The sequence below is a fragment of the Psammomys obesus genome, unplaced genomic scaffold (genome assembly GCF_907164565.1).
Source record: "Psammomys obesus unplaced genomic scaffold, mPsaObe1.curated_primary_1811, whole genome shotgun sequence".
Classification (NCBI taxonomy): Eukaryota; Metazoa; Chordata; class Mammalia; order Rodentia; family Muridae; genus Psammomys; species Psammomys obesus.
In genome coordinates this window covers 2,137,983-2,150,905 of record NW_026596147.1, presented here as the reverse complement: position 1 = coordinate 2,150,905, position 12,923 = coordinate 2,137,983, and the positions used below count along the sequence as shown (strand labels likewise).

The window sequence follows — 12,923 nt, the reverse complement described above, 5'->3', positions numbered from 1 at the left end:
ACAATTACCCATAACTCAGCTTCAGAGGATCTGACATCCTCTTCTAGCTCAAAGGGCACTGCACTCATGTTCACAAACCTACACTCACACACATTTATACAAAATTAAAAATTAAAATAAAATTGTAAAGAAAATACGTTTGCTCTCAATATTAATTAATATTCAAGAAGTAAAAAGAGCTTGTTCAAGTTTTTAATGCCTGTGCTTTGAACATCCTCTTAAGGAAACACTGTGAAATATATACATATTAACATTAATGAAGACTTCCCAACCTTTATGTTTTCTACATTACTCAGCAAATATTTAATTCTTCTTCTTGATTAACTCATTCTAACACTTTTAACTGTTTTACCATTGGTGCCTTTGGTCAAGCTATCACTCTTTCCCCAACATCATTAGAAAAGCCTTCTTGCCAGTTACTCCAATTCCTCAATATCACAGTATTGAAATAAGTAAAACTTACGTAAATACATAAAGCTTAAGCTTCTTTTGCACACTACAGAAGGCCTCTGCTACTCTCAAGCCACATCAATCACTTCCCTGACTTGGCTGTGAGCACTAGTCACACTTAACTACCTTTAAATTCACCAAGGAATATTTTACTGCTTTCAAAGTCTTAGTGTTTCCATTGGTTAGAAAGCCTTTCCATTTTAATCATAACTAATTCATCCTTTAGCTTAAATATCATCTTTCCTAAACCCAACTTGCTCACAGTCTCCAAGTATTTGTGTCTCTGCTATATAGCAACTATTGCACCGCTAAGAGCTTTTATTAACATTATTACCTTCCTAAGCAGATTCTGAATTCCTTTACAGATTTATCTTAACTTACCTTTGGATCCAAGTAACATATAGTACCTGGCACATAATGAACCACGAAAAAAATCAAAGCAAAGCAAATGAACAATAAAACCACCTTAAAAAAAACCTACACTAAATGCACTAACCAAGACATGGCTTCTTTAAGTTGTGTCTTACTTATCTTTATTTCCCTAATGCTTTACCTGGTGACAGTAGCCCTTAAATAAGATCAGTATCTTTCCCCTTTATAAATTGCTGAGTTTTGTTAGCAATCATGCTTATTAGCTTTTCACTATAAGAACAATGTAGAAAAAGAAAAATGTAACTTTAATGCAAGTGTTTCTTTATAACTCAAAAACACCCCAAAAAGTCATGCAAGACATTCACAACTGATCAAAGTACAGAGAGTAAGTGTCAATGAAGTGCTCAACCACAAATCTATAACACAGGCTCTCCTCACAAAGCTCAGGGAACATCTAGGAAGAGGGAATGGAAAGTTCTTAAGAGCTGGTGCTTGGGGCAGGACCAGAGTAAACATTGTCTTCCGGATTTAACAGGACCACTGCAGCATTCAGAAGACCTATTCAAGACCAAGCCAATCAACACTATAGCATGGAAGAGGGAGAGCTTCATGAGCCACCCCCTCTCCAACCCTAGCCAAGGAACTACTAGTTGGACAACTAGTAACTTTAAAGGTAGGGAGAGTCAGTTTTCCTTGAGGGTACAGCCCCTAGTAGGTCAAGCATGCTCCAGTGGATGGCTCCAGACTCAGGAGTCTATGAACAGCTAAACTGGACTTGGTCATTAAAAAACAACAACAACAAAACAACACAAAGTTGGGAAGAGGCTGGAAGGTGCATCTGGAAGAGTAGAAAGGACGATTGGGCAGTGAATACGACCATAATACATTTGATGTATGTAGGGAATTTTCAAAGAATAAAAGTTATTATGTATTTTAAAGCATTGATGTAATATGGATGGGCAGGGGTTTCAAAGTCTTATCCCAGCTTGATAAGCTGTTGTCAATTGACAGCTGCTAAAGAAGAGAAAATGCTGCTCATACTCCAGATTGCCTACACCTGTGCACATACTAAGTGAAACTGGTGGGTTTAAAAAAAAAAAAAAAAGAAGTACATGAAGTTGGGAGGGAAAAATTAGTGATGCAGGATATAGGAAGAGTCCACAGAAAGGGGGAGTTTGCCTAAAACACATTATTATGCATATAAAAAATCCTCAAACGATAAAAGGGAAATCCGTACAGCAGATAAATTATAAACTTCAAACTTTTTTCTTTTTAGAGACAGATCTCATTTATCCCAGGTTGGCTCCAAACTCAGTCTGTATCTGAAAATGGCCTTAAGTTTCCTAATCCTACTGCCTCTATACGCATGTAATATACCCACTTCAAATTCTTACATTTATTTATTTTCCTTCAGGTTTTCAGTTACTTACCTGGTGTAAATGATGGAAAGTTAGCGAATCCAGGCAGATTAAACAGATTTACAGGCTGTGTTGGAAAACTGAAAGGACAAAATAAATTGGGAGAAGAGGGATGCGATGCACTACTGCCTCTTTCTTTGCTTCTAGGTTTTTCTGGATGCTGACTTTGTTGGCGCATAAGTTCAGTTAGCATTTGTTTTAACCTACAAAAAGTTAAGCCAGTAATTTAAAAGTCAGTTATAGTACCATAAGCAAACCAAAATAAAAAACAATACATGTTAGAAATGACAGCACTCAGAATACATAGACTGTTCCTGTTCCTACCCTACAACAAGTATGTACTTTCTATGTTGGCTCAATTCAATAACTGAGCCATTGGAACAAGTATTGACCTTAGTTCTGACAGACATAGGTATAAATGTAAGAACCTAAAATTTTGCTTGCTTACTGATTATTGCAGTGTAATTTATATACTATACACTTTATCCAGTAAGTATACAATTCACTACATATTTTATAAACAAAACCAGGCCCACAGTAACAGATCATGGCCTATACTATTCAGACAATAGACTGTGTGGCTGGAGGTTGGCTCATGCCTCTTTCTCCTTGAAGGTAATTGTAAAACTCTCATTTTCGTATTCACTACACAGTATTAATATTTTAATCAAACAGATTACCTCTGAACATTATTTTGCTGCCATGTTAGCTGTGTGTAGCACTGGTTCAACTGGTGCATTATAAGGTGTACTTGAGGGGATGCCACATTGCTTGGCAGAACACTGTATGGACCTGTAAGAAGAGTCTGCAGCAAACAGGATAAGGTCTGTAGGAAGAAAATGTTGGCAATTGTTACAATGTATTGACAAAAATGTGTACTGCTTCAAGACTGTACATTATAAAGAATACACTGCAAAGATAACATTTACCTGCTGGTCTTGCATCAAAGTCTGACAAATATTTACACTGAAATCAAGTTGTTTCTTTAGTTGATTAATTTGTTCTTGCCACTGTTCTTTCTCTTCTATGTAAGAGAGCTCTGACACCCATCGAAGGTTTTCTTGTCGTTGCATGCTGATATTCTGTTGCCTTGTCTTGGCTAAAGGGCGATAATTTCCATCTGCTGAAACAGGGCGATTGTTCTTCCACCTAATGCAAAATGTAGAGCCTTAAGTTTGAGTTTTAAAATACAGCCACAACCTCAAATCCTAGTCTGTGGACCAATATTCCTTTATTCAGTATTAAATATAAAAAAAACAGAAAAGAGGGGAAAAAATGTTTCCAGCCCATCTAATTATTCTTTAATTGCTTTCTAGTCTTTCTCATTTGTATAATTACACTATAGTCAAACTATATTCTACAGAATAAAAATGTTTTAGAGTACGGCACTTTTCCATTGTTCAGGATTTACTTCAAGTAGCACTATTATACCTAGTTAACATTTATTCATAGACTTTTATTACTACTAGAACTAACAATACAGACCAGAGATGGCTGATCAGTAAATGCACTTGTCACTACAACTGAAAGCCTGAGTTCAAACCCCAGGACCCACAATTTAGAAGAGAACCTACCTGAGAACTGCCTCTACCTTCCATTTGTGCACCTTAACCCACATGTGCGCAAACAAGATATGTAATAAATAATAATAAACAAAACCCCAAACCAAAAGGAGCAATGCAATTAATATTGCTTCCTGTCATTTTGCTTTGCTTTGTTTTAAAGATAGGGTATCACTAAACTGTTCTGGTCTCAGGTGACCCTTCAAGCAGCACCAGATTGTTGGTATACACCGCTGCTGCCAGCAATGCAGCTAGTTTATTAACACAACTTTCATGAAGTTTCATTTTTTTTGCTTAATTCCTCCAAACAGTAGGAAAGATGAAAGCTTAGGTATGATTCTTGATCTGGTCTAGGCAGGATATATTGCAGCAACATCTTTGTATTATTAAAAAAAAAAAAAGTACCTCGTTTAAGAACCTCTGGTGTTCTGTGTACCCTCTACCCTTAAAATGTTTGGATATCTCCTCAAGTGGCAGATTCTCTTTTGTTATTCAGAACAAGGCCCTTTTAACTAAGCCAGAGTTTATGACAAAGACTTAATTCTTAGAAAGCCCTTCAGGATGAGAGGAGTGGTGACCAGTAAAACCAGTAAGGTCACTAAAGGGTTGTTATTTCCAAACCCACTCATTGACATTTAGGGAAGGAAATGGAACCAGAGGTTGAGTCTGATTATCAATGGCTTATTATTAATCAATCATAGTTACTTAATAAAACTTCCATAAAATCTCCTAAATAATAACGTCACAGAATTTCAGAAGTGGTGACAAATTTCAAAGGTGGTACCTAAAGAAGGCATGAAAGCTTTACACAGTTTCATTCACTTTAGACACTACTTTATATTCCATTTTAAATGGCCATATTGAGTACTTCGTAATATACTGGTAATGTCTTTTCCTGAGTTGTAGACATTACTAAATCTAAAGACAGATTATGGAAACTCTCATTTTAGTCAAGACAGGAGAATATAGTTAAGCTGGGCCCTTGCACGGAAAAAAAGGATACTCTTGTGGGACTAAGTTCTTTATGAGACCTGCATTACCTTTGAGTAGTTGGTGCCATTATTGAATTAAATTTTAGGATAGTTGGTTAGCTGGTGTGAACTACAAAACTGCTTGGTGTCAAAAAGACCTGAGATACTTAAAAGCAAGTAAAACTTAAAACACTTAAACTAACCTATTTTTAGTTTCTTTTACAGTATAAGCATTTTGACTCATGCTAGGATGATACATAGGAAAGTTGTCATTGGAAACGGCATCTTGTTCTTCTTCTTCCTCTTCATCTGTCCGAACAACTCCTTCTGAAAGATAACCATCCTCATCTCCTTCTTCATCTAATGCACACTGAGTAGAACCTCCCCAAGTTGCCATTGTTCTAGGAATAATAAGATATAAAATAGACATCATTATACAGATTAGCTGGGTATGTTAAGAGCTATAATGCTCAAGATTTTGATATATATATATACATGTATACAAAATTCATTTCATCATAGTTAATTCTGTTAGCTGTCACACAGAATGTATGGTTTGCCTTCCACAAATATTTCAAAGAAATGAAAATAATCATTACATCTTCTAGAAATTTCTTCCTAACCTTCCTTCCTCCATTCCTTAAGTGACAGCACTCTATTTCAGTGTTACCTTAAAGAATTTTCTGCAATAGCAGTAATGTATGCAGCCAATATAGCTACACATGAATACCGAGTACTTAAAATGATGCTGATAGACTGGGAAAACAAAGAAAATTGAAATTTAACTTATTTTAAATAGCCACCATATTTACTGGCTGTAATATTAAAACAAAAAACTCTGGACCTGGACATGTTACTGTCTCCTCTCATAATGCCCTTCCAATCAGGAACTTTTACATGACCCAAATATAGATATATCAAGTAGTTATACAACTTAACCATCTTCTGATAATCACAAAGATATTAAAAATTGTTTGGCATATATATAAGTATACTATTTGTTAAAAATACTAAGGGGATGATATTCTTGCTTATTTCTAAATGAAGAAGTAAATCTTCCGGGTACTAGAGAAGTGACTCAGCAGTTTAAGAGCACCTGCTGATAGGAAACCTGAGTTTACTCTTGGGTATCCACATAGGACAAGCTCATGAGCACCTGTAACTACAGCTCTATGGGGATCCATTGGCTATAGCCTCTGCAGGCACATATATAGTCACACACATACTCCCACATACACATACATACTTAAAAATAGAAATGAATTAAAATTGTAGGAATAGTTGAAACTGAAGTACGTAGAACATCTTCATTTTTCCAGAGTTCATCAATAAATATTTTGATCTCATAATTTTAAATGATTAGATTTCTACTTTGCACAAGTAATACAAAATTACAGAAGGATATTCAAGATCATTTAGAAATTATTAAAATTCATTTCACTTTTTAAATTCAAAAGTAAGCATCTTGCTGGGTAGTAGTGGTGCACACCTTTAATCCCAGAACTCAAGAGGCAAAGGCAGGCAGATCTCTGAGTTCCAGGCCAGCCTGGTCTACAGAGAAGTTCCAGGACAGCCAGAGCTGTTACACAGAAAAACCCTGTCTCAAGTAAAAAAATACAAATAAATAATAAAAGCCATCAATATACAATTTTTTAAATTAAACACTGAAACAAAAAATAATCCAAAGATACACTAAGTTTGGTACTAACAAGATGAGATATGATAGAAAAACACTAAAATTTCCCCACAACTAAACTGTTCAGAGCAGAAGACTTTGCATATGCAGTAAAAACAAAGCAATTCATAACTCAAAAATATTTCAGGCAGCCTTTGTTAATGTGCTGAGGTGGCCTTGTAGGCAGTACAAAGTGCATACATACATTTCTTAGGGGCAAGGCTACAATTAAGTCACATGATGCAACACAGGTTTGGCAATGCTGAAAAAACCTTAAATTCACATAGCATTTAATTCTGACTACATTTTTGGCTGTCGTATGTTTGAATAACCAGTTTTTTTTTTTTGTTTTGTTTTGTTCTGTTTTTTTATAAGCTCTCATTCAGTTGCATTCAGTCACATTAACCCACAGGAGGGGTCACAGCCCACATATTAAGAAGCTAGGCTCCAAGGACTATTTCTAACAGGAACTCAATGACTGGCTCTTTGGCCTCCCCACCCCCCAAGGGAGGAGCAGTCCTGTTAGGACACAGAGGAGAGCTTTGCAGCCAGTCCTGAAGATACCTGATAAAACAGGATCAGATGAATGGGGAGGAGGTCCCCCCTATCAGTGGACTTGGCAAGGGGCATGGTGGAGATGAGGGAGGGAGGGAGGGACTGGGAGGGAATGAGGGATCGGGACACAGCTGGGATACAGAGTTAATAAAATGTAACTGATAAGAAAAAAATAAAATTAAAAAAAAAAAAGAAGCTAGGCTCTACACCAATGATTCTGAAACCAGATGCTTATCAAAACTATCTAAAGACTTCTGGAAAGAGCAGGTGCATAAGTGGCCAGAAGAGAACAAAATATGATATAGCTAATTCAGTAAAATGCACACTGAGACTCCAGTAGTATGGAAACTCCTAATAAGAAAAGAATGCATCTAATATTTTAGAAATGCCACCTGAAAAAATAAGGTAGCAACATACCTGGCCTTCAATTTTTTTTTATTAAATATTACTATATAGGAAATTAACTTAACTTAGAAATAACTAATTTTTACAAATATTCTGACTATGGAACTTTCAAGCTTATTTCTAAAAAAAAAAAAAAAAATAACACCTTAATGTTTTATATAAAAAGGTTTTATAATTATTCTAAGGTACCTTACAAATTGTAGATACACAATATAAGATAAAAAGTATTTCAGCTGGTCATGGTGGAACGTGCCTATAATCTCAGCACTGAGGAATTGGAGACAGGAGGATCAGAGGCTCAAGGGCATCCTGAGCTCCATATGGAGTTCAAGGCTAGTCTTCATTATATCTTGGTCTGAAAAAACAGCACTACAAAACATCACATGCTTTTCATTTTATAAGTATAAAACTTTGCAAAGAAGTTTTACAAAAGATCTATACACAATTTGATCAAGTACCACAGTAAGTGAAACAGAAAGGAAAGCTGTAGAATAGAAAATGGTTGGATTGGGTTCTACTTAGTCATATACTAAAAAACACCTGCTTCAGTGAAACAGGTGATTTACACTTTGTTGTGCAGGAAAATGAGTCTGCCTGGCTTTTATGTTCTGGGTAAATGATGTTTTATAAGATGTTTCAAATGGCTTTCTTACTTTTCTGTTCTACTTTGCTGAGGAGTGCACAGGTTCTCAGATCCATCACTTCTTAATGATATAGCCACTGGAGATGAGGTCTCAGCTAGACCTTGCCTCCTCTGGTGTTCAGCCATTAGAGCTTCCAGTTGCTTCCTTCTCTGTCGTAGCTCTTCCCTTAACATTTCATGTCTTCGCATGTCTGACCACAACTATTGTTTTAAAAATCAGAGTCAAGTAAATATTTGGATTTGCTGAAGCCATAAAGAATAAAAGTCTTAATGATACTGCCAGTACAACAATATTCTATTTTCAATGTTTCTATTTTCATTCTAAGATATATATAAGCGGAACTTGAGAAATGGCATAGTGGTATACAATGTGTGCTGCTCTTGAAAAGTTCAGTTCCCAGCACCCACATCGGATGACCCACAACTTCCTGTAATTCTAGCTTCCAGGAATATCTGACACCTCTGGCCTCTCTGGGCACCTACATTCACTTGTATAAACCTCTACCACAAAACACACACAATTAAAAATGCTTAAATTAAAATCTTTTAAAAATGTTCAAACTTTATAGTATTGGATATGTGTTCATCCAAATAGTATTTTAGGGAAAAGAAAAAGGCAATCACCAATTATTCATGAAAATAAGAAGTGCTCAATATACTTCATGAGTATACTCAATAAATATCATGAAATATGAGAAAAACTGTATTTTCTGCAAATCAAATATAAATGAAATACCCAAGAATATACCCTTCTAACTGAAATGATCAGCATTTGCTATAACTGCTCCTTGTATTTGCTAATAAAGAATGTGACTATTTTGAAACAATACCAGTATAATTGGGGGCGGGGGGCGGTGATATCCCCCAACTAATGTAAACAAAAGACATAGTAAATATACTTCACATATATCATCTGTCCAGTAAGTAAAAGGTGGCAAAGTCCCATCCCTAGCACACTTCTTCCCCACAAAACAAAAACAAAAACAAAAGCTTTACACATTCAGGAATTAGGACCCAACTCAGGAATACCACAGTAGACTCCACCATACCTCATTATCCACTACTGAAGAATCTTCAGGCTCAATAGCAGATTTGCTTGTACTGGTCTCAGTTTCATTAACAGTTGGGGTTGAAGTAATAGCTGGTAGATATTTTTTTGTGGGACCATTGCCCATACTAGTGGCTGATAGCTAAACAAAGTAAAACATACATACACACACACACATATATATATATAAATAAATACTATAAGATACTAAAGTAACTGAATTTGTTTATGAAGTCATTATTTTACTTCTCTAGAGCTCTAGTGCCATATTGAATCTGTTACTATGAGACTAAAATTGCTACCATGATCCAAAGACAACAGAAGAAAACAAAGATGATAACAGGTTAAATATGATGAGACGTAACAATCAGAAAGAGTAAAAATTATGAATCAAATATTGGAGGATGAGGAAAAGTTTATACTCAACCCAACTGTGACACTTTGGACATTATTTATATTAGGGATAAAGGACAAAAGGATTAGAAAAAAATGGAAAAAGTACAAACTTAGAAATAGCTGTGTTGGAAACATAATTTGATGTTTTTCTTTAAAAAGGAAATTTAACTACACAGTAAAATTAACCAAACTAGGGAGATGGTTCAGGTGGTTGCTATACAAGCATGAGACCCTGCATTCAGATCCCAGGACTCATAAAGAAAGCTAGGCATAGCCACATGGGTGTTTAATCCCAGTTCTGGAAACAGAAACAAAGCTCACTGGCCATGCACTTGAACCAGTAAGCTTCCAGTTCAGTGAGAGAGACTACCTATAAAATAACTGAAGCATGACAGAAGAAGACACCCGACATCAACCTCTAGTCTTCACACATGCTTGTGTGCATGCACGCATGTGCACGTGCCTGAGTGTGTGCGCACACACCCCCACACCCCCCACACCCACACACAAATAAAGCTATACATAACAAATCAAAACAATTTTAGGAAGAACACAAAAAAGAAAATTATTCTATATCATTCTGACATGTAATGTAACTGACATGGGCAAAGTTTCCTTAGATTCTGTTCCATCTCAAAGAACCATATTATAGAATACTATAAAGGTTTAAGTGTAATCCTAGGGGTCAATAAACAATGGAGTGCTGATCTATAACTGTTAAATATACGCCAGAATATCTTAATGTGATAATAGCTTTAAGTTTTCTTGTCATGAATAAATGGCTAACTAGTCCAGCATAAAAAATAGAAGTAATCACTTGATTCCCATGTACTATCTTTCAAAGTAAAAACAAAAAACAGAAATTCATTTCATTATAAGTTCATTCATTTCAGTAATCAGAAAATTAGCAAATATTATCTGTTACCTCAGTACCAGGAAACACAGAGTACTTTAAATTGATATTAGGTTTTAAACATTTTAAACATACTCAAAGAAATAAATTTTATAATTACCTGAAGGTCAGGGCATGCCTTTTGCACTGCTTGAATTTTCTCTTGAATTTCAATCAATTTCTTTCTTTCCTCCTGCAACTGTTTAAGCTCTCTCTGTTGCTGCTGCAGCTTAGCCTCATAAAATTTCTCTCTATAATTAAATTAACATATTTGTGGACTCCAAAAAAAAATAATGATACTAAACAAAATATAACACAGTAAGTACCTAGCTAAATAACCGGCTCTAAGTTTTTATTATCGAAGCCAAAAGCTCACCATACCTTGTTTTTTCATTTACTCCAGTATCTTTTTGTGTTTTATTAGAATTTTCTCTTGCATTATTTGAATTTTGTTTGGTATCTTCTTCTGCCGCATACAAATCACCCAAATTTGAAGTACTGGCAGAGACAACCACTTGATTTGCATCATCATCCTAAAAGAGCAAAATTATATAAAATTATCTCAAAATCTAAAGACATTACTTAATTTATAATTTACATAATTTACTAGGCTATAAAACTTAAAATAATTAATACAATAGAGGATATTAATGATTTTTTCAAAAACCTGAAGTGTATCCTCTATCAGTAATAAGAAATTATGAGCCCATTAAAAATCGTATTGGTAGTGCTGATGACTGAACACAGGACTTGGGCATATTAGGCAAGTATTCTATGAGATACTGACATCCTTAGCCCTGCCATTTAAAGTCTGAGTTTTAACTACTTAGTGCTATGGTTGGAATAAGGCTTGATGTGTTCCTCAATGGTTCACATGTTAAAAACTTAATCCCAATTGTGAAATATTAAGGGGTGAATATTTAATTCCAGTATGGTGTTTTGGCATGGGGCCTTTTGGAGTTAACAGATTAGGTAAATTTATAAAGGTGGAGCCTCCATAACTGAATACTAGCAGCTTTCCAAGAAGAGGAAGAATACAGACAGGGCTAGAGAAGGAGCAAAAAAGGAAGATAGAACAACAATAGACACAATGGACAGACTGACATGTGTATGGTTCATTCCCTACCTTTTGCTATGTACTGTCTTATACAGCCTTCCAACACTTAGCCAGAATGTTGACTCTTAAAACCTCCAAAACTGTAAACTAAATATGCCTATATTCTTTATCACATTATGACAATTCAGATATTTCATTACAGTGTTATAAACTAAAACACCTTTGACAAAAATAATTTGCCTGTTTTTTTGTTTAGAGACACGGTATCTTTGTGTAGCCTTGGCTACCCTGGAACTAGCTCTGTGGACCAGGCTGGCCTGGAACTCAAAGAGATGCCCCTGCCTCTGCCTCCCAAGTGTTGGGATTCAAGGCATATGCCACCACTGCCCAGCACCTTGCCATTTCTTACTTTATTGAAATAATGAGCTACCAAAGAATAGCTTTGTGTCAAATATAAAGTAACCAAAACAACAACAAAAAACAAACAAAAAAACGTGGAGCAGGAAACGATGTTAAATTTTAAGATGCATCCTTTATTATTTAAAATAAACCACTATAATAAACCATGACCACTACCTGTTTAAAATTTTCCCTCATTTTCTCATTTTTGTCTTTAATTTTCTAAATAAGTACCAATATTTATGATACAAAAGGTAATGAGATGGACATGATAGCTCGTTCTTGTAATCTCAGCATTCAAGAGGCTAACAAAGCAAAAGGGCTCCATGAGTTAAAGACCAACTTGGAGTATATACAGTGAATTTCTGGCTATCCTGAGACATAGGACAAGACTTTTTTTTTTTTTTTTTTTTGGGGGGGGGGGGGGTTTCTCTGTATAACCCTGGCTGTCTTGCACTTGCTTTGTAGACCAAACTGGCCTCAAGTTCACAGAGATTTATCTGCCTTTGCCTTCCAAATGCTGGGATTTAGGGCGTGTGCCATGAAGCCCAGGGCTTCTTTTTTGTTTTTGTTTTAAGGAAAAAAAGAAAATAGAGGGAAAAAAAAAAAAAAAAGGAATATCCTATCTAAATCTGTCACAAGAACTGGAAAAAGAATCAAAGTTTATATCTTACTAACAGTATATTTGTTGAACTAATGCAATGACTAGTAGAGGGTTGAAAATGAGCTCTTGCATTTTCTTGAAAATATTTAACTTATATACAATAAATTATAAAATTTATAATCTTAAAATCCATGCTTTTTCTGAAGATTACATCTGAAATTTTAATTTTTAGAAACAATATTCTAATAAAATCATAATGAGTTAGAATTGATACTAATTACAAAACTATGAACTTTGAGATGATGATACAATTCTAGTCTTTGTATCAATCGACCTAGTGATCATATGACTAGGAGACTGGCAAGAATTCTGTGTTGTAACTTAAGAAACAAAAGTGGAGCTGGAGAGAAGGCTCAGTGGGTAAGAGCACTGACTGATCTTCCAGAGGTCCTGAGTTTAATTCCCAGTAACCACAT

General features: G+C 35.3%; 1 protein-coding gene across 6 annotated transcripts in view; it reads right to left on the bottom strand.

Moving 5' to 3' along the window:
• Positions 1–12,923, bottom strand: part of Pcm1 (pericentriolar material 1) — an 82,555-nt gene that overhangs the window by 41,191 nt on the left and 28,441 nt on the right. For all 6 annotated transcript variants that reach the window (XM_055593526.1, XM_055593528.1, XM_055593527.1 and 3 more), the window contains 8 exons: positions 10,769–10,920; positions 10,509–10,638; positions 9,101–9,241; positions 8,062–8,252; positions 4,977–5,174; positions 3,170–3,389; positions 2,921–3,066; positions 2,253–2,443 (listed from right to left, as the gene is read on the bottom strand). In XM_055593526.1, the coding sequence (XP_055449501.1) occupies positions 2,253–2,443; positions 2,921–3,066; positions 3,170–3,389; positions 4,977–5,174; positions 8,062–8,252; positions 9,101–9,241; positions 10,509–10,638; positions 10,769–10,920 (1,369 nt within the window). The remainder of the gene's footprint in view (positions 1–2,252; positions 2,444–2,920; positions 3,067–3,169; positions 3,390–4,976; positions 5,175–8,061; positions 8,253–9,100; positions 9,242–10,508; positions 10,639–10,768; positions 10,921–12,923) is intronic.